The sequence below is a fragment of the Eleutherodactylus coqui genome, chromosome 3, assembly GCF_035609145.1.
Source record: "Eleutherodactylus coqui strain aEleCoq1 chromosome 3, aEleCoq1.hap1, whole genome shotgun sequence".
Lineage (NCBI taxonomy): Eukaryota > Metazoa > Chordata > Amphibia > Anura > Eleutherodactylidae > Eleutherodactylus > Eleutherodactylus coqui.
The window spans coordinates 52,969,334-52,992,650 of record NC_089839.1 but is presented as its reverse complement, the minus strand read 5'-3'; the positions used below and the strand labels follow the sequence as shown (position 1 = coordinate 52,992,650).

Below are 23,317 nucleotides of genomic sequence, written 5' to 3'. Positions count from 1 at the left end.
GTTGTGTCTTTGGAATGTATAATAGAGAACGGTAACGAGCCTGGCTCATGTATAGAAGGCTCGTATATAGGAATAAGTGCCTCGAAGACACACAGGGGGTCATATATCCATAGATAGTTCATACAAGACATTTTTCATTGTGTTTTTGACAAAAATAGAGGTATTTTGAAACTTTTGCATGGCATGTATTTGGGAAGTGGAAGAAGTTTGTTCGAGTGGTTTCATCTTTCGATTTTTGTTTGAGTCATGAAGCTCTTTCCTTATAGAAGAGAGTTGATATGTTGCTCTATATGGGCTTTTCTAGTGTTGCAAATAGCCCTCATTTGAATGTGGGTGAGCTGCAATACCAGGCAGAGCCTATAAACAAGAGTGGTGCTGTTATTGGAAAAAAGACCCTTTTTAAAATCTATTTCCAGACAACCAATTTATGTTTTTTTGTATATACGGTTACGGCTCACCGAATAATGCTTTATGTCTCAATGACTCTGCTACAATAATAAAAATATTATAAAATATTACCTTTTACAATGGTGGACTTAGGACTCATAAATGCAGCCAAAAATGGTCATAAAATTTTAATGTTTTTTTTTTTTTATTAGAATTTTAACCCTAAAAGAAAAAAAATAATTAATTTTAAAGACTTTCAAGCTTGAATTTGTGAGGAGATTATTGCATATTGTAGAGCATTTCCACCATAATACATAAACACGTTAACATAAAAATTGTCAGAAGTTAGATTAAGAGCAAACTTCATGAAAAGGGGTTTTCCAGGACTTGGACTTTCCTCAGGATAGGTAATAAATATTTGGGGTCTATCCCTCAGGATCTCTATTAATCAGTTGTTTGAAAAGGCCATAGCACTCACCCAAGCACCATGCCCTCTTCACTGCATACCAGTTATAGCGCCATACATTTTGTACTGGTTGTTTGTGGTATACAGCTTATTTCCATTCACTTAAACAGGATAGAGATGCTGAAAGGACATGTGACGAATGAAGGTGACATCACAGGCCTGAGAGGATGCAGCTGTTCGGCAGGGGACCTCCAACAATTGGATATTAGTGGCCTATCTTGAGAATAGGCAACTGGAAAACATGAGCCTGGTGTACGGCGCAATCTACCGATAGGAAATAGTTCATGGGGGTAGAATTTTTTATTGTAGATTATAAAGTGCCAGCAATAAAACACATTTCAAGGGACAAAGCCTCTTCATCAGTTATGTTGGGTTACAAGCGGAAGAAACAGTAGTAGGAGTTCAGAACCGTTGTCCTAAAGGAAGGTACGTCAGGCACCTATCGTATTGGCTGCTGTAGCGCCGGAGATCAGGCTCAACCTTAACCTTCATCCACCTGATCTCTGGGGCTATAGCAGCCCATACAATAGCTGACATACCTTCCCGAATTCCTACCATTGGTTCTTCTGCCTGTAACCCAGTGTAACTGATGAAGAGGCCTTGTGTCTCGAAACGAGTTTTATTGCTGATACTTTGTAATCCACAATAAAAGATTCAAACCTCCTGAACTTGTGAGAAATAATTTCTATCAGTAGGTTGTGCCATGCACCAGGCTGATTTTCTCCAGTCTCCAAATTCCATGCCACCCACCTGGGTCAGACATTCGAGCTGGTTAACAGCACCGCCATCAGGATTACATCTCCAGTTTTTGAAACATGGGGCTACACAATGCTTCCCCAAACTAATATCTTTAGAGGTTTGCTTTACCCATCTTTGGTGTGTTCACCTAGTTGACCGTAGACTAGGTCATCAATATTTTGGTCCAGGAAAACCCCTTTAATGTTTTATTTCTACTTCCATTCATTCCCTCCACTACTATATTGCTTGCAGAAACCCCACTAATAGGAATGACATACCTCCTAAGAGAGGGACATAAAGGACTATAAAAAGGGACAACCCCGATGTTAGGATGTAGACTGGTCACTTTCTACCCACACTCAAGAAACATTCTAATAGGTATGTTCAAAAAATCGTTGGATCTTGCGAATTAAAACATTAATTATTCAGTGTAAATACTGCTAACGATTGAACGACAAACGATAATTTGTTCACTTATCATTTATCATTGGGTGCGAACAGCGATCATTCAGTCCTACACATTCACTGGCAACGTGAATGTCCGAACGATTTTTCGCTCCGTGTAAAAGAAGTCTAAGTGATGACAATCTCTGTATAGTGCTATAGAAAAGAGTACAAAAAGTAATCTACAGAAGTGCCTGGTAGGTAAATCACTGACTTTAGCAGATTACATAGGACTATGGAGGTCTGCCATTGTCCCCCAGTGGATGCATGGATTGCTGCTATGCAATAACCTAGGTAAATTCTGGTAGATATCTTACAATGAAGCAGCATTGGCTTCAGCAATCATGATCTTAGCTAGCAATTATCTGGGGTTTGGACTAGTGTTAGCCTTTAAAGGATTTGTACCAGGATCATAAGTTAGTCTCTATCCACAGCATAGGGGATAATTCGCTGATGAGTGGGGTTCTCGTCACTGAGACAATCACCGATCTCGAAAGCAGATGTCTCATGTCCTCTTCTGTCTGTCATTGCAGGGTTGCTTCTTCCCCCAGTGACGTCAGAATGAATGGAGCGCTCACTGAGCATGCGTGGTCAGCACTCCATTAATTTCAATGAGGTTGACGGAAATACCCAAGTGCTTGCTGCTCAACTATCTCCAGCAGTCCCATTGAAAGTGAATGAAGCAGCGGTATGCTTGTGAAACCGTCGCTTCATTCAGTCTCCTCCTTACTGCGGAGGGGTTGGGGTTAGAGCAGTAAGCCCGTAGTGAGTAAGACATGGGACCCTGTGGAGAGGGGATAACTTGTGACTCTAGAACAACCCCTTTAAGAACAAGGCCGGATTCACTCGCAGCCATGTTGCTAAGCGCTAAATCAATTAAAACCGAAGTGTCAAAAAATCTAAAATTTTTTAAAATGTTCGGCCCCAACAGCCAATCAAATCACTGCAATAAATGTATCTGCATTAGGAATATGGAATCAGACATCTTATTGTTTTATTACCCATATACAGATGTGGAAATCGCCACCATGCAGGGGCATAATTATATGGGGTGCAGTCACACCAGGGCCCTGGAGCCTATGGAGCCATAAAGTTTCTCTTCCCCATATGAGGAGCCAGTACTATAAATGAAGCATTATAGTTGGGGACCCTGTTGCAGATTGAACAATCTGCACAGTAAATTCATTCACATTGTGAGTTGGATGTGGAGCCAAAAAGACAAAAATGTCAAAACCACTCTGATGCCATTGTGTGACACCAAAAGCAGTCATAGTGGTGGATTACTTAAGAACTTCGAGGTCTCCTGTATGGGATAGAAAACCCATACAATTGAGTACATGCTTTAAATGGGTTGGTCCACTTCTAACTGTTTTGATACAGGGAGTAGACAGTGCTGTACATTGCGCAGTGACCTGGGTGGGTACTACAGGCTCAGTCTCATTCAGTTTAGTAGGACTCAGCTGCAGAAGGAACCCGGGCCACAACAAGAAGTGAGTTAACTCCTTTAACTCAATGCTTTTCTGATAAAAGACCATGAAAATATATTAATGGCCTGTGCATATGGCAATGGCATGTACTGCAACCCTGTATGGTGGCAGGTAGAGTCTCCACGGTTGCACAGTATGGAATAATAGGCACACTGCATGCTGGTGTGAAGCATCATTCACAAGATGTTATTAAGCCAGGTACATAACTATGGAGTGCCTGAAGCATGAGGGGATTCAAAATGTCTCTGACATAAGGAGAAATGTACTAGATATGGTGTTGTGGGGCCTAGAGGCTACAAGTCATGACTCTGCATGGATTGCAAAAAAATTAGAACCACATGGACTCCCAAAACTGTATGGCCTCTGTATTATGGAATCGAAATATGGCCATGTGAAGAGACCCAAAAGGTACTTTTCATGGTGCTCTAGTTAAACATGGGTACTCAACTAGGATCCACCATGGTTTTATATAAGGACGTATGCTAACATTTTGCCATTTTCGCTCATTTTAACTTGTAAAAATTCCGGCTCAGATACCAGATGTCACTTTTTGCTCTAGTTGCCAAAATATTTATTGTGAGTCAATAGTAGACATCCAACATGAGTCCTCAGCTAGATGAGATCTTTGTGTAGGTCCTACACGCCTGTGGTTATGAGCAAGATCCTGACACCTGCATGCCGTTTTCTTAAAAGATTGTTTTCTTCGAGTGGCTACATCACAGAGCAATAGTTTTGGTTGCTATGTGGGCGGTTGAGCCTAGATTTGTCATATTACCACCTCTGAAAGTTGTTTGGATGATATTGGCTAAACTGCTGCATCTGCTCTGCGAAATGCAAATGTAACGTGAAGATTCACTGGGGCTTACAAGATTATATGGTTCAAGCCTAAAGGCCCATTTACTTTAAGCAATTTTTCCCGTGAAACTGGTACCGAATAACGAGAATGGCGCTCGTTTGACTGGCCTTCACACTGGCTGATTCGGACTCTTATTAGGGGATGAGCAATATGTTCATATGTTTGTATGACTTCCTAAAAGTTCATATGAATGTTCGTTAACCATAGTGTTTCAACATTGTTGGCAGCACATCCCCCATTCACACGGAGAGATGTGCTCCCAATGATGTTTTTTTGTGACGTACAAAAGATGCCACGATCACCCGACTAACAAATAAACACTCGTTTGTCAGAGTGTTTATTTGTTAGTCGGGTGATCGGTGGCATCTATGTAGAGAGGTTGCCCCTTTACACAGTTGCTGCCATGTAGGAGGTCCCGGTAAAAAGAATTATAGGGGAGTTTGCGCGGCCTAGAGATAGAATGTATAAATTATTGCTCTGTCCCAGATGAAGGACCACTATGGGCGTTGCCTGGTCCCATTCGTCTATTGGCCAGAAAGCAAGCCTGGGTCTGAGTTCCTGTTGAAAATAAAGTTGAGTTCTGACAGTAACCAGTGGTCAAGGCATGTCTGGGTTTGAATGTCCAATTCATTGCGGATTTTATCCTCTGCAATGCATAGGGTGAGTTCTGAAGAGAATCCGCGTGTAAAGCATATGCGACTAGTGTAAGTGTTGCATCCCTTCACTTATAACCATTATTATCAATCTTCGCAGCCTGTACCTTCCTAACAGTTCTTTTAAGTGCTGCTTTTGAAATTGCTAAAAAAGACACAAATTGCCAGACAATTTTAAGCAGCGGGGTATACTTAAATTTGTAAAAATTGTAAACATATGCTGTAAGACACTTATATATTTTAACCTCATGTATGCTGAGTTACTGCACCCAGTCCCTGATGTTCAGCGTCCTGCAGGTTCCTGCAGTATTAGGGAAGTCCAAGTTCTATACAATAATGATCTCCTGCTAACATACAGGTTTACATAGTGATTACTGAGTTCAAATAGTTTTGAAGGCTTCATAAACTTTATTGGCATGGGGCACAGGCAATTCTCAGTCCAACATTGGCAAGTGTCATGTTTTTAGGGAATGCCCTAAACTGCACATTCCCCAGTCCCTCCCCTCTGCTGCAAGTGGCGGCTGTAGAAGTCTCCTGATTGGAGGAGAGGGAAAAGGTCTATGACACCTTTCCGGGGCTATATGGGTGAGCAAAAACTTGTTGACCCTACAGCAAAGACCATATATCACTTGGAGGGGTTACGGGTTAAAAACAGGGTTACCCAGGTGCTGCCTCCTCAGATAGCCCAAAGTCAAACCAGTGTGTGGCAAGGCAGATCCACAGCTTTCTAATCTACAACTACATATAAAGTACCCGCCCCCGAGGAACTTGTGGCTTAGCAAAAGGGGGCTTAAAATTGCATCCTGTGTGATACAAACATGAGTAACCATCAACAGAGGTATGTTTAAAATATTCTCCCTATCACCAATACAGTGTAGTCAACTGTTCTGAGGGGTCAAAAATGTTGACAGTCTCCCTTTAAGAGATCTGGCTAGCTACCCTCCAGCTCTCCTGAAGAGCTTGTGCACATCTGAGGTTACATCCATTAAAATGCACAACGAAATAGTGCAATATGGTGAGCTATTTCATCCTGGAAGGTGCTGAATGGCATGCTGGACTCCGGACGGACCCCATTAAAGTAAATGGAGTTCATTTGGTGTTGTTCGTATTCCCTAAATGGCTTTCTATTTTTCTGGTCCCAAAATGAAACAGGAAAGCTGAAACCCGGTTGGTGATGTGAATAGACCCTAAGCTCTCCTACAAAGATTATGCATGGCTGCCGCAGTACTTGCCCAGCGTTAATGCATTCTTTCTCTGGATCAGAAGAGGTCTCAGAGGTCGGACCCCCACCTAGATGCATATCTACTATATTTAAAGTGTCACTAGCCCGGCTGTGTTTTGTATATGTGCTTTGCCACAAGGAATCCATGTTTGCTCCTCTTTATCCTGTAGGTTTATTGCACATTTTTTATATGAGGTATCAACTATGTAGCACTGACACCTTAGTAAACCGTAATACAATTTGGATATTACATTCCGGGGCTTTACATGATTTTAATGTCTCTAATTATCTCTAGTTGTAATGTTTTGACATGAGAGATTTGTATTGTAGTAATGCAATTCTTTATAAGCTGCAGTATATTAACCCGCAATAAGCAGCGGAAATACAAAGAGAGGCGATGGAATGATTACAATGGCTTCAGCCGCTTTGTATGATACCAGTGCAACACACGGAATTCATTCCACATAACATGATGGCCGCGCAAAAGACAAAATCAGCTTAAATTTAACTGATAAACAAGTCCGATCCCCTAAAAAGCCAGAAGCGTGCTGCTATTAACAATGCCTCGTGTATATGAACAAGAGCAGATAATTAGTGGAGCCATCGGCCCGCTGTGGGCTAGCATGACCTCCTCCTCTTCCTGGCTGCACGTAATGAGACCCAAAGTTGTTTCAACCACATTCACCTTGTGATTAAAGGCACCAAAAGACAACATGGGAAAAATATATCAAGTGTTCTCAGCTTCGCCTGCTTTTTCTTGGATGTCTTAAAGGGACTCTCCACTTTGGACAATCCCCACTTGTTTGAAGGTTCCCTTGACAATAAACTGATCACAAAGTGTCTTCCTGCTGGCAACCCCAGCGATCAGCTGTAATCAGCAAGGAAATCTGGCAGTAAGTATTCAATTTCCCTGCAGTGCCACCACAGGGGAAACTAAGCATTACACCATTCTCATTCAGATCAATGCGTTTTCTGTATAATAAAGGATCCTGAACAGAAGATCCTCTGTATTAACTTTGAATTCTCCAATGTGATGTATGAAAAATTGGTTTTATAAATCAGAAAACCCCTTTAAAGTGACACAATGAGTTTTTTGCATAGTTAGAAATAGTTGCATCTTAAAAATTCTCTGTTTTTCGGTTCCATAAGTTTTCCGGAAGAACGAAGAGAAATGTTTTAACAGAGATCCCTATTTATTTCAATGGGATTCTTCTGAAGACATATACTATGACTTAGAGTCAGACTCCATCCTTACAGCTCGTCGCCTGCTGTCCTCCTGGGCGTCAGCGCAGAGAATTGGAACACAACCCCACTCTTTATCACTGGCAGGGACATACTGTGAAGGGGTGCACAGTTTAGCTAGTGCTATAGCCTCTTCATTCTAAGGGTTGTGATGGTTCCATCAAATGGACCCCCAGTAATCAGTAAGTAATGCCATGCACCATAATTTGGTGGAAAAACCCTTTAACCCCTTGACACTAAAGGGCACACGTGTATGCTCTATGGTGGTGCAGTTTGTATGGAGTAGGCCAGGGAGCCAAGCCTACTCCATACCCTCACACAACAGCCGTGATCATCATTCACCCCAATCGCAGCCGTTAACCCTTTAAAGTCTGACAATGACATTTAAATGGCCCAATTGGGATTTCAGGGGTCCCAAATGCCCCTCGCCCCACCCCGATAAGATCACGAAGAGCTCAGAACCTTCTGAAGGGCTACCATGTATTTCTGCCTATTAAAATGGGCCTGTGGCCTCTCTTAATAAAGTATCGGCAGAAATACCCTATACTGCAATACTAAAGCATTGTAGTATATTGTACGAGCGATCAAACGATCACAAGTTCAACAGCCCTATGGGTACTAAAAAAAAAGAGGTAAAATAAGTGAAAAACAAAGTTTTTTTCATTATTGGAAAAAAATAAAAGGATATTAATCCCGCTTTCCTGTAAAAACAAAACATATTTGGTATTGCCATATCCATAAGAGTTCGATCTATCAAAATAATACATTATTTGTCCCACACAGTGAACATGGTCAGAAAAAAGAACACAAAAAAAGTTAACTGGTCTTAGACATCCACAAACTTTTCAAAGCATGAAGTATGTGAACCTTAATGCAAATGCCCCCTTTGACTTTCGTAGAAAACTAAAGATTTTGAAGAAAAACAGCGCACATCCAATGAGAAGCAAGGCAATTGGGTGGTGCGGTTTTACATTTCTTGGATTTACAGGGTGAACATGAATATATAGAATTACCTATATATGAAGGCCATATGGTATGTAGTGACCAATCACAGCAGCTCTAAACTATTTAGGTTTACTTTGATACAACATTATCTTTTTACATGTGCTGAGATGGTTGGCCGATCAAAAAAATCCAGCCCCTAGAAGGAGTTGTTGTTTTGCTGCAAAACTCGGCATGCAGTTACATCTCAGGCAGATATATGAATGATTAAAGTTGTGGGGTGATTAGATGAACAGTATTGCTACCTGCGGCCCTAGAAGTGGTTCCACCCTTCGCCTGTCACATTTTACATTCAATCTAGTGGCAATAAAACGGGATCCTAAAGCCTCCAAATTGTATCCTATCTAGAGGCGGTACAACAGGGTACTAGCGCCTCCATGCCTGCCCATATCACATTTTGTATCCAAGCTAGAGGCGGCCCAACAGAATAGTAGAGCCTCCATGCCTGCCATATCACATCCTGTATCCAACCTAGAGGTGGTAACATAGTAACATAGTTTGTTAGGCCGAATGAAGACAATGTCTATCTAGTCCAGCCTTCTAGAGCCTCCATGCACTTCCGTATCACATCTTGTATCCAAGCTAGAGGCGGTACAACAGGGTACTAGAGCCTCCATGCCTGTGCCGTATCACATCTTACATACAACTTAGACGTGGTAAAACAGGGTACTAGAGCCTCCATGCCTGCCCGTATCACATCTTGTATCCAAGCTAGAGGCGGTACAACCGAGTACTGGAGCCTCCATGCCTGTGCCATATCCCATCTTGTATCCCAGCTAGAAGCGGTGCAACCGGGTACTAGAGCCTCCATGCCTGCCCGTATTACATCTGGTATCCAAGCTAGAGGCGGTACAATGGGGTACTACCCTTTTACTCTGATATTCTAATCACTTATATCAACTTTACAATCACACAGAGAAAGTTTCATTCGACTCCAACAACTTCTTCTAGGGAAGGGATTTTTTTTACAAGGAGTATACAAGGCAAAACCCATGTGCTACAGGTAATTAACATGAGTTTGCTTAAGGCTAGGGCTGCACAGCTTCTTGAGCCATGTTTTGCATGAAACGACTACTATAATAGCCCACAGTAATCTCGTGTAGAAGTTAAAACTTGACTCTACCCAAAGCCTAAAACAGTAGGTGTGACCAGTGCTACCATCAGAAATGTCAGTGTCCCATACAATTAAACTGCTTCTGCCTGTTTAAGGGTCTGGGCCCTTATTTTTTATTATAATGATAAGACATGATCCCTACAATACGCCCTTCTAGAGTGATCACCTGGGGGGAAAAATCATCTCTTTGTTGGCTAACAGTCATATTATTTTTACAACTTACTATCATGGGTCCGGGTGTAAAGGATAGCCACTACATAAAAAATTCTGTGCAGTTTGAAAGGGTTGCCCAGGCTTTTAGCACCGCGTATTATGCAGGCCATATGCGCCCATGTGAGTGAACCCTAACAATGATGGACTATCCTTAGATATTAGATCAATGGAAATCCAACTCTCACATCCCCATAAATGAGCTGATTGTTTACCAGGCATAGCTCTGTATATTCTGTAGTGGCTGCTCCTGGTATTACAGCTTACTACAACTTAATCCCATTCAAATGAACTGTAGTACCAGACACATCCACTACTTAAAGGGGTTGAACTGATTTAAGGAACTATTGTGCTGCAGCAAGTGCCATGTCCACTTCATTGTTTACAGCTTCATACTTTAAAGGGATTATGCACTTAAAAAAAATGTAACAGCTTGCCATGACCTAAAACTAGAAAATAAGCAATTCTCACCTCTTTTCACCTCCTGGAAAGCAGCACAGTGGATCCCATAGTGTTATCAGTCAGTGTTTACAGAGGAAGTCATGGGAGCCATTGTCATGCTTACCAGAGGGAGAAGAGAGGTGAGTATTGCTTCTTTTTTTGTTTTGAGTCATAGGCAGCTGTTTATTTTTTTTTAAGTGGACAACCCCTTTAAAATACAGAGTTGTGCCTAGTAAACAATGGAGGGGACATGGCACTTGCAGCAGCAAAAGTTGAACCTGGAAGAAATGTATCACTGATAGTGATTGGTGACTGCAGTCAGGTGATCTCCCCAATATTCAGATCAAACTTCCCAGCATTCATAGCGATATTAAAAACATGGCCCCTACAGCAGCAAACGTGGGTGTAATTTCACCATCAAGAAAAAGCCTATGAAGCTATCAGCCTAGTCCGCCATTTTGTATTTTGGCTGCTAAATGAAGTTCAACTAGTTTGATCCGCCAAAATTGGGGTATCAAATTGAACCTAGATTTGAACCAAGATCACAGGCTAAACCATGTTGGTGCAACGTTTTTCTACTTGGCCTTAGATCAACTTTGGTGAGACCAGCCCTACGTTGCACAGACCGTACACTATGGTCTATGCAGTGGGCCTTATACTGATGTATGGCCGGAGTCACTGGCTAACCTTACTCATAGAATGAAATTCATTGGGTTTGTTGAACCCGGAGAGGATTTGGACAAACTAGGCTGGGGTCTATTTTGTACAACATGGTTGAATATGTCCAGGTAAACACCTAATCTATCCCAAACTACCAAAAATGATGGACCCCAAGAGACAAGTCTTAACCCTTTCCAATCCACCGTCTGACCTCTGAAGACATTATGATTTAAGGATTTACACCTCTGTTGTTAGAAGACGTCTGTCGGGGTTCTCTTACTGCATATTGCCAGCCTCTCTGTTGTCAGAGCCTATCCAACTGTCACCTCATGCAGTACTGGGCTTTAGCCAGCAGATAGCGCCATTGTATAACAGCAGAAAAAGAGTAAGCCCCCTAGGAAAACTAGGATACAAATTGGATTGGAAAGGGTTAAACACAGCCTCAAGAGCTATTTCCACTACAGTCCGAATACATATAGCACAAGCCTTCTCACATTTACTGTGTCTTCGAGTTATAGTATACACAAGGGTCCGTAAATAAACTAATATATCTGTCACCATCATTGTATACAACCTCTCGACAAAATCTTCCCCGAAGTCCACGCTACAGCTCAAGTAACAAATATAACATGCAAATGCTTATGTCTGGTTGTGGTATGAAAATAACAATAAGACAAATTTATATCCATTGTTGAGGCAACCATTTTGTGATTGACTTTTGATGGGATACAAAATGGCTGCCTATAAAGAAAGATTCACCATACAATCCAAGAAAAAGCGATACTTAAAATCTTTTTTACCACTTTCATCAAACTTAATATAAGCAATCTCAGCTTTACAGACAACATAGAGTACATTGAGTAACAAACATGCGGGGGCAGATGTATCTTAGCTTACAACTTGAACACTTTAAAGCCATCAGTGCTGGTGAATTTCTCTGTGGTCTTTCTTGTTTCTTGGCTGCTGATACCTTAAAGCGACTCTCTAGGCCTGGAGAAACAAAAATGGCCAAACCGCTTCTTTGACTACTTGATGCACACTGTGCGGCTCTGACTTGTTAGTGCTGCTTATGTGGGCAGCACTGGTTAATCAAAGCAGAGGTCATGTCTTCGACTAATGATGTATAATTATGCACAGTGTGCTTCAGATGGTCACAGAAGCTGGTGTGGCCATCTTTGTTTCTCCAGGCCTAGAGGGTCGCTTTCAGGGAGTATAGATTTTAACATATTCATAAATATAATCCGAGTAGTACAAATGGGTCATAGAAGGGGTGAACTTCCTTTGGTCGACCCCTTTTCAAAAGTTGTACTGCAGCATGTTCAAGTGTAATTCCGCTTAGAATTTTCCGTTTTCCGCTCAGCTCCCACCAATTGAAACTTATTTTAGATGATCTTGCATGGAAGTCCATGGACTTCTGACCATGGTTATCTCCTGGAGAGCTCCCTCTGCTGAAAACAACTAGTCAGGGGAGTTCCCAGAGGAAAGACCACCCATGAATAGTTTCTTCAACTGCCCAATGACAGACGTGGCTGCTTAAACTAGACGATCCCTGTAAATAAACATTAGCAGCCTCACGGGTTCTTCTTTGACTTATCAATAAATCCTTGAAAAAATGTCTTCTATGATTCTATGTAGATATTTTTTGTGCTTTATACTTTCATATAGGATTTCATATCTGATAAGAATACGAGCAAAGTTGGAATTTTATTTCTAGACTGAAAGGCTGACCTCGGTGTAATCTGTTCTCCACATCCAGCTTACCACTATTAGGAGGTCTACTGTAATAAGAGCCTCCGGCTGACCCTAGCTATGGACAGCACATAATTACATATGAGACAGGCAAATTCCTATCAATTCTCTCGATGACACCAAGACCTTACGTAATATTTGAAACGTCACATGTAAGGTATCCCTGCATGAACCAAAACCTCAACCGGTGTATTGCTCAGCTTGTACCATTTTATTTGGTGATACCTTCAGACCGGTTTCATCTTTGGACCTCCAATAGAAATTAAAAGACCTTTGGCCCCGGCAATTGACTTTATTTCTATACTACCAATGGATTCTCCCTTTGTGTACGATCCCTAAACTTTATGTAAGAGACAAGACCTTGACCCAATACAAAATAATTACCCTATCACTGACAATTAAACAAAAACCATGCCGAACGTAGATGAAGTCCAATTAACCTCCTGAACGGAAAGGAGCAACGTGACATCAACTCAAAGAGGAACGTGCCAACTTGACTCAAAATCGGATCAGCTGTCCAAACCTGCTGGACAGCAAACGTACTTATTGCACCACCAGGGCTAGCTGCTACTAGACTACATTTCCCATGTACTGTATATAACGCCAAGACATTGGGCAGCATGGCAAACATAGTTCAATATCTATGGTGGCCCGGGTTTGATTGCAGACATAAGACAATATAAGACTCAAACAAGGGTCTAACCCTTACCCTTCTTCTCTGATCGAGCCAAAAAGTATCAGGTTAACAGTGAGAACCTTGTACAAAACAGTTTAATCAAGACAAAATAAGAAAAGCACCTAAGAAGTGATTGGAATATTATCTAGAAATCCAGCTTCATGTTGCTCACGTCTTGTGCCCGTCTCCGCTCGGATACACAGGAATACACACTGCGGCATGAAACCTCATCTCTGGTGTGTACTGAGCTTTCCACGGCATGTCAAAGCCATTACCTGCAAGGAGCAATCTTATGCAGGTGGCTAAATTACATCCTGTCCTTTCAAAGAGCAGATGAGCTCTCTTGAGTCACGAGAGACCTACCGATGGCAATTACGATTCCAGCAGCGTATGCCATCTACATACTTGCTGTCCTTTTGACTCTTTCATTTCAGTCCAATGATTAAGCTCTTCATCGCCCGAGCTGTTCAGACCTAAGGATATCCAGCCTATCATCTCCTTGCGCTTCATGCTGCGCTTGTTATAAACCGACAATATGAGAGTCACATCAGAGAGTTGGAAGAGAGCCACTTGGAAAATGAAGGTTTCCTTGTACAGGGGGTTCGGCTGACCTCGTCGGATGGATGTCTTACATTTGGACATTTCCTGACCCATGGAGTTCAGCAAGGTTAACTTTACATAGGTATCTACAAAAATGAATGAGATGGTTAAGAATCATAAGTAGGCACGCCGGCACTAGGGCACATTTTCAAGTCAATGCATTAGTGTGGGTGAAGGATATGGAGTATACCAGTCAATTGTGAACCAAATGCAATTTATTCAGCTTTTTTTTTTTTGACATAGGATTTTAAGAAAATGTCAATAGGAAAATCCAAGCGTTAAATATTTAATGCTTAAAAAAAAAAAATCAAATATTAGTCTTGGAATGATTCAGACTATTGCATTTGCATATACGGTATACCGCATAATCCTCTTGCATTCTTAATCGTTGCACTAAGCCAAATAATATAGCATTGCTAACACTGAGCAAGCTCCGTCTAGCCACAACACTTGAAGCATACCACTGAGTTTTTGGAGAGTAAAAAGACATCAACAGAGGGAATGAGAACAATTGATGGAGGAGGGGGGGGGGGGGTTAAGGAGCAGAAGTGCAATGGTGACATCAGAAGAGCTGAGAATGTGATGCCAAATATGGGAACTGACGAGGAACACTCTGCATGGATGCGGTTTAGCACCGCAGATCTGGGCTTTAACCCGTTCAGAACGGGAGGAGTTTCCCACCTTGTACACTGCACTGTTTTGCTGGCCCTTTTCGGCTCTGATTGAGTTAAAAGTATCAGCTCGGAAGCCAAGCATCACTTGAATGTATCCAGACTGCAATTTTGTTACATTTGTCTCCAACCTGAGTGCGGGTAATGTACGAAAATTTGTTCGACAGACGGAGGAAAAAAATTTCAGCGTAATAGTTTTATATGCAGTATCTGAAAAATGCGGTCATTTTGGTAGCAAACAGCGTGAAACCATTAAGGAAAAGGAGAGGGGCATTTACTCCATTGTGCTGGCTCCTCTTCAAAGCAGAATGATGTAAAATGCCATTGTACAATACAGGACTCGAGATTATTAGCTGCTTGCACTAAAAAGTGAGGTAGACAGGCGTAATGATGTGTTTTGGGAACGTGATATGGGGTTAAAGTGGGAACTGTATCCAGAATTGTCACTGAACTAGGGTAAATGCAAAAGTTGGTTTATTACTAGGGGTTGGACTGTCAATGTACACCAATGATGCCCCATGTTGGGTTCATCTTACGTCTACTATCCTGGTCAAGAGTATTCTAGTCTACTAGCCTAGTCAGAACTAAAACGTAGTACTGGTGAGTCAATGATGACGGCTCCAACCAGTCATTGGCTCATGTTCTTTATTATCTCATAAGTGGTCCAAAAAGGAAGTGCTCCATACTGTTGGATAGCTCTTTCACTTAAAGTCCCCATACATATTAGTGTTCAGTTGTCTGAGTCTTCCGATAATGACGAGGCCAGATGACACTAATGTGTATGGGGACCGCTCAAACCTCCCCTGATAGGAGATGTCAGGGTAAAGAAGGATTGAGAATGTTGAATCTTGAACATTCAATCCTTTTCTTCTCCAGGAGATAAGCCACCACCAGAGCTATCTGACTGTGGCTTACCTCCCTAAATACATAAATACTTGGCCGAGCCAAACGTTTATGTGTATATATGGAGAAAAAAAACTGCTTGCTGAACGATTGTTCAACTGATAGTTCACAACCTTAGTTCCATACTGTTCTAACTCCACTTTTGGCCGATTTTCTATGAAATAGACATCTGTGTTATAACTCCAAGCACTTATGAGGATACAGTGTTGCATTAGCTCATATGTCTACGAGTCGGGAGGTGTATTATCCCTCCTTAAGGAGAGCACCAAGAAGAGGAGGGAGGAGACTTATAAGGCCTTTGATGCTTCTCTGGGAAATTTATGCAAATAAGGAATATGGAACAATACTTCTGCAGCGCCACCTATTGGATGGCAGCACTCCTGCCCCTAGCCAAGCCAGAATCCTACTGCACACTGATGAGGGGCAAAACCCCTGAAACAGCTGTCTGTGTATGGATTCAGGCTTGGTTTTCAATTCCCAATCATTGCTCCAAAGACCTGTATAAAGCAAGACTTAATTGACAACGCGTTTCACCACCAAACCGGTATCTTCATCTGGCGCTTCACAAGCCTCAAACATACTACGGAGAATTTAAAAACTGCAGGTAAATGCAAAGAGGGCGTCAAGGCGGTCATGTGGTGTGTCACGTGACCGTTATAGGATACTTAAACCACGTATGCAGAACAGAACGTAACATGGAAAAAAAGAGCAGTAAAATAAAAATAAAGAAAGAACAAGCAAACATGAGCAGAACTGGTGATCATTAACAAGTATAAGAAGTGAGAGTACATCAATTAATGCATAGCGCTATTAAGTCACAGAAAATTGAGGGATACTGACAAACCATGTCAATCAACGGTAGACAGGATAGCAAATCAGCAGGTTAGAAAGAAGAGGGACCAGAAGGATACATGGACTGAAACAAAATGAATGGTTACCTAAGAAGGATAGTGTTGAAAATTAAAAATATGTGAAACAAATAGAAAATACTAATATGGTGTATTAAAATGGCGTCCATATGCAGGAAGGGTCGTTTAGGCCTCATGTCCACGGGGAAAATCAGGCCCGCTACGGATTCTCCATGAGGGCTGAAAATAAGAATAAACTCACCTGCTGCGGGCCGTTCGTGTCTTTCCTTCTTCCCGTCCGGATCTTCTTTCTTCGGCAGGGCGGATGTGCTTGGCACACCGGTTGCGTGCCGCGCGCATGCGCCGGGCACATCCGCCGTGCCGAAGAAAGAAGATCCGGCCGGGAAGGAAGGAAGACAGGCACGGCCCGCAGCAGGTGAGTTTAATTCAGGCGTGGGTCTCCTGCGGATCCGGACGGCTTCCATAGGCTTCAATAGAAGCCTGCGGGAGCCGTCCTTGCGGGAGACCCGCACCTAAATGGAGCATGTCCGGATTTTTTCCTGCACACGGGACCCGCGCCTGCAGGGAAAAATGACATTCGCAGGTATTTAACTACCTGCGGGTGTCTAATGCATCCCTATGGGGCGCGGATCCACGTGCGGGAAAAACGCTACGGATTTAAAATTCGAATTTGCAAGTGGACATGAGGCCTTACCAAGGCAGCGCTGGTGTGTTATAGATTATATGACCAAAAACTAAGGGGATACAAGATGAGTCACAAAATAAAGGAGAAATCGAAAATATCTAGATAGGAAATAAATGCATTAATAAACTAGATATATAAGGAATAATTAAATAAATAAGGAATAAAATAAATGAGTAGATATATTGAATTGTTGGTTCAGAGAAGAATGAGGGCTTCTACCCACTAACGCTTTTTTTTAACGCTGCGATATCGCTGCGTTTTTTTCAATGGGACTTTCTAATGTTAAAATCGCATCGCACAAGTTTGTGCTTTTTGCGATTTTTGTGCGATGTGATTTTAACATTAGAAAGTCTTATTGAAAAAAATACAGCGATATCACAGCGTTAAAAAAAACGTTAGTGGGTAGAAGCCCTAATGGAGATAACCAAATAGAGAATGGCCAGGGGAGCAAAAATATGTCAAAACTAATAATCACCCTGACCAGAGAGGCAGTGGAATAACAAATGGAATGCTTTGGTGTTCTTTCTTTATTTTTATGCTAATGCACGCAGTTATGTTCTGTTCTGCATACGTGGTTTAACGTAGTCATGTGATTCATCACATGACCGCCCTGACATTATCTTTGCATTTACTCATGGCTTTTAAATTTTCTATGGTATGTATGAGGCTTTTGAATTACATATTAGAAAAACCTTTCTGACAGTAAGGGTGATCAATGAGTGGAACAGGTTACCACGGGAGGTGGTGAGTTCTCCTTCAATGGAAGGGTTCAAACAGAGGCTGGACAGACATCTTGTTACGTTGTGTTGCTGGGACTTTTGGTACTAAGGTTTCTAGCAGCACAGCTCGACAAGTGGTGAGTGATTGAGCTGGCTGAGTGTTGTGATCTCTTGCTAGCCAATTTCTCGGGTCTTTGCTCACATATAAACCCTCCTCCTGTCAGGGTCTGTTTGGTATCCAGAGTGAGCAGTCATGTATCCTTGTCCGTTGCAGCTTGCTGTGTGACTTGTGTCCTGTTGTCTGTCCTGTACAGCTTGCTGCGTGACTTGTGTCCTGTTGTCTGTGCTGTTGCAACTTGCGGTGTGAACTGTGTCCGGTGCCACTGGACTCCTGGTTAGTGTAGGGACTAGCTGTATAGCCAGGAGCCATGATGTGGCCTGCTAGCTTCCATATTTTGATTATTTTGATCAAAAAGTCAACTAATACCTGGTATTTATATTCAGCTTTACCATGTGCTATTAATGTTTGCATTTTGGCTGCTGTATGCTGTGTTTCTGGCTCTGTGTGTCTCCTTACTCAGTCCACTTGTCCCTGTCATGTGGCATGTGTATGTGTCCTGTTCTGGTGGTGTGGTTCCTAGGAGCAGCTAGGGCCCAGATCTGAAGACCGCTGGGCCGCCCTTTATCAGGGCGATGTCCCCGCTCAGGTAGGTCTTTGTCACTAAACCTAGTAGTAGATAGATAGGGATAGTAGTACATAGGGAGAGGTGTAAATCTGTGGAAGTTCCTTGTGTTCCCTATCCTTCTTGGCCACGGTCATGTGGGCACTGTGCTTAGTTGCCCACACGATCGTAATACATCTGTCTGGGATGATTTAGTGAATCCTGCACTGAGCAGGGGGTTGGACCTGATGACCCTGGAGGTACCTTCCAACTATACCATTCTATGATTCTAAGGGCCTAAAGTAGTGAAAGATTTATTTTATGGTTCCTTAGACTCTAGTACTTTGAATTTCTTGGTTGGATCAAGGTGGAACCCACCCTTAAAATAAGCACGCCATGACTAAACTTAGGGCACATGATACTAGTTTGGCTATATGGGCTTACAAGACAAGCATCATGCGGTCATTATCTATTCATTAAACAAGTATGAACAGAGCCAGTACTTTTCGATTTGTCTAAGGAGCTAGTTGGCCACATCTCATCAGGCCTGCCCATACCACCAATGATCTACCAATGGATCGGGCAGCAAGTTCCAGTGTTTGGCGCCAGCATTACAATGCAGTGTTACATTTTAGATTCACCTCTTCTGTACATTTTGCAAACCGTCATCCATCAGCAGAGATAATTTCCATTTACAATCCCATCTGGTGAACCACAGATAAGAGATATAAAACAAAACAATATGGTGGACAGCTTTACTGCAAGTTCTCCTCTGCATGAGAAAGACAACATCCAAGCTAGCCTCTACGGAACTCACCTCGAATTATATAAACCTGTCCACCTATCAAGTGTTTTAGACAACAGAACAGTCCATCTGACAACAGAGGGTGGAGAGCAGAAAAAGAAATAATGACAATAGTTGGGTGAGAGAGGGTTAAAGGTTAAAGTGCAACCATTTCAGTACCAGAGGTCATGCATTTCTATGACATGACTTCTTCGGCGTTGAAAAAGTATACAGGAACACATTTTTTTTTGTAAATTGAAGTGGAACAGAATAGAAGTAGAAGACCATTCTAGGGACACGACCAATGATAATGAATTAGCATTAACAATGGGACTACTGTATAAGTGACACCAAGTGTTCATTACATTTGCCATAACATACACATAATGCTTTATATAGTTTCAAGAGTGGATCAGATTGGGTGTACATGAACAAAGGTAGGTCCACAAACGTTAGATGAAAGTTGGCAGGTGCCAACGTTGTAACATTGCTAGGAGAAGACATGGAAGATGGTTACCACCTATAGCACTCTAGTAATATCATTCGGTCAATGAAAGAGGGCATTAATATATTTTCATGCAAAGCTTGCTCATAATTGGCTGATATAACGATAAACACATGACAGGTTTTAATGAATGCTTGAAAAAATCCAACCAGTCCGGCCTTAGAGGGGATTTCCAGTCCTTTAATTATTTTTTTTATAGAAACACTCAAAATGCCTTAAAATAATAAAAGTAATACTCAACTTACCGATCGTCACCATTTCTGTTCTGATGCTTCCAGGGGTCCCTATAGGGTTCCATAATTCCTGTTCCCTATTGACGTGGACATGTGACTACTGCTGTTTTGGTCGCTATTAATCTCTGATTGGCTGCAGCAGTCACAAGTCCATGTCGAGACTAGTGGGGAACCCCAGGAAGTGTCAGATCAGGATTGGTGGGGGATTGGTCAGGAAAGTAATACCTCTTTTATCATTGTAAGGGGATGTTTGCATAGCAGAATCTATCATAAATCTTTCCATGTGGATTCCTCCTCTAATGTTGCGGAAATTTGCAGCTATTCTGCCGGGGGTTCCATATGTGGACTTAGTCCTGTCAATGGGCAAAATCTGGGTGCGGAATTTCCACCATGATCAGTGTTAATAAGTGACACGTCTCTTGTTCATACGGATCCCAAAGGAATCGCATCAAACATTCTGCACATGTATTTTACCACTGACAGAGCTAAATCAACATGTGAATCTGCTGCAAAGTCCGCAGCAGAAATATGCGGCTTAGCTGTGGATTTCCGCTGCAGTTTTAGTGGCAGAATCCGCGTGGACAAATTCATGCCAGATTCTACGGTGAGAACATTCCCTAAGGCATTCTAACCAGATTTTAAATATTTTAATTGTCGGACCACCTCTTTAACTTTGTCGGACCACCTCTTTAACTTTGTAAGAAATCAGCCGTCGGTAATGATTCATTTTCAGGCCAACAGGCTTAAGAAATTAGGTATTTTGGCCAACATTTTTCCAATCTCCACGGGGGCCGAAAATGTTTCGCATTTTTACTTACTGAGCCACTTATGTTCTTACAGTGAAAGTGGGATTTCTATAGGTCAGCATCACTACGATAATATAAATTACAGAATCCAATTTTAGAACAGATTTTGAGCTGGTGGGGGGGAGGGTGTTTTTATGTAAATTTCAGTTTCCGATTTTTTTTTTTCCAAAGGAAGGGTCCATTGCACCTATGTTTTGATTGGGATCAACAAGAGTTGATCTAAGATCAAGTAGAAAAGAGTCGTGCCAACAGATCATGGTTCAAATCTAGGTTCAAATTTATCCCCAAACTTAATTTAGCAGCTGAAATCCAAGATAGCGGACTCGGCTGATAGTCTGTTAGCCCCTGGTGGTGAAATGACATCCATGTTTGCTGCTGGTAATGGCCATGTTTTTACTATTGGGAAGATAACCTGACTACAGTGACCGATCGACATTCGTAATGCATTTTGTCCTGGTAGAAGCTTTGATCGCAGATCGAGTGAACTTGGTTTTGCAAATCTTAGATCAAAAAGTGTTGGTGCAAGACTTTTTCTTAAATCAAGGTCAACAGCTGATTGAAGTTTAACTAAACCTGGATCAACAGCATCGTTGGCGCAACTAGCCCATGATCTTTTAATTTTGACCTAGCTAAATTCGGTTTTTTTGGCTAAGAGATTACTGGAAATCCCTTTATCACAGGGAACCATTCCAGCAGTCAAAATAATATCGTAATGTATTCTCAGCCATAGGTTCTCAGCTTGTGTTATATGTTCCCTAGGAGGTCCACAAGTAGTCTCCAGGGGGTACTTGCACTGTGCTAATGCTGTGCTTTTAATAGATTCGGCTTGGTGTATGATCATAGCCTTGAGGGTACTTTCATGCCATTTGAGAAACATATATTGGTCTATAAATTACATCGAGATAAACCCAACACTATGATCATACACTATGCTGCACATTAATAGCACTGCGAATGCAAGAGCAAGACACATAGTGTGCCCAATGTGCTGCGAATAGAGAACCTACCGTCTTGCCGCGCAATTTTTTGCTAAACTAAACCACTGAGATGTGACATCATTTTGCACCTCATGTGTGCTAATTGGATGGTATAATTTATAAGCTTACTCAGGAAGGATTGTATTAATGTTTAGTGCATTTATTATTTGGGCTTTGCAGCATTATTTTTTGATTTTTGAAAAGTCTACTTTTTTGTGTTGTTTGTCATCTTTGTAGCTATTTCATGGCCGGCCGATATACGCTGCCCATCTGATACATTGGTTTACAATGCATCAGATCAGATGGGTGTATTCCTGCGGCGTAAAAACGCCCAGCCGGCCAAGATAGAGCATAGAAGCGCATTTTGGACAGGAGCTTTTATTTTGGGCAGGAAAGATAGTTCAGAAACTATCTTCCTGACCGGCTCCCATAGACTCTTATGGGAGTCTATGGTAGCTGCTGGAGAAGGGAGGTGGAAGGGAGTTTAGCAGCCTGACTGGCAGGGGGCGGAAGCTTAGAGAACTAGCTCCCGCCCCCTACTCTTGCAGAGAGACGGCGAGGGGGCGGAAAGGGGGAGGCAGTTTAGCAGAGCTAAACTGTCTCCACCCTCCAATGGCATTCCAGGCTCGGTGTGTATCCACCGGACCTGGGCCATCTGAACAGGCGCACAAACGGCAGACTTGTTCGCGCAGTCATGCGATTTTCAGTCACGCTGTGGCCATGACACAGCCGACCGAAAAGCTCTACGCTCGTGTGAAAGAGCCGTAAGTTAATGCCATTTGTGCGCTGTTCCAGGCAGCCCGCGTCCGGCTCATATACGCCAAATTTGCCATTGATCGGGGGAATACAATTTAGCTTTGCCAGCTCTCAGCAAGGGAAGGAGATGGGGGGTAGTGTGCTAAGCTCCCGCCCCCTCTCTGACCCTTGTTGGCTGCCAGCAATGGGAGGGGGCGGGAGCTAAGCAACTAGCTCCCGCCCCCTCCCAATGCAAACATCCGGCAAGGGGCGGAGAGAAGGAGGGGAGGGGGTGGGAGTTTAGCAGACATGCTGCTAAACTCCCTCCCACCTCCCTTCTCCAGCAGCTACCATAGGCTCCCATAGAAGTCTATGAGAGTCGCCGCCATATTCCGACCTGGAGGATAGTTTCTGAACTATCTTTCCTGGCTGACATAAAAGCTTTTACGCCGCAGGAATCTGAACTGATGCACTGTAAATCAATGCTTTTGAATGGGCAGCGTATATTGGCCGGGCGTGAAAGCCTTAGAGGTAATGGCCGAATGATCTTCTTCCTCTGTGTTGCATGTTCTTATGGAGCTACATGAATCTGTCAGCCCCTTTGGAACCCCCACAACACAATCGCTTAGTTATGCTATGAGTTTGGTTCTGGCATTGTATCTATGTGTTGAGATTGGTTCACGCTGTATTTGCGTACTGAGCTTGGTTTTGGTGTTGTATTTTATTTTATGAGCTTGGTTCTGGTATTTTATGTATCTACTGAGGTTGGTTTATGCTGTACTTATGTACTGAACTTGGTTCTGGCACTGTATTTATGCACT

General features: G+C 42.4%; 1 protein-coding gene across 1 annotated transcript in view; it reads right to left on the bottom strand.

Moving 5' to 3' along the window:
• Positions 1-13,507: 13,507 nt before the first annotated feature.
• Positions 13,508-23,317, bottom strand: part of SYT14 (synaptotagmin 14) — a 196,056-nt gene continuing 186,246 nt past the window's right edge. Inside the window, exon 8 of the mRNA XM_066595594.1 lies at positions 13,508-14,033. Within this exon, the coding sequence (XP_066451691.1) occupies positions 13,720-14,033 (314 nt within the window). The 3' untranslated portion in view covers positions 13,508-13,719. The remainder of the gene's footprint in view (positions 14,034-23,317) is intronic.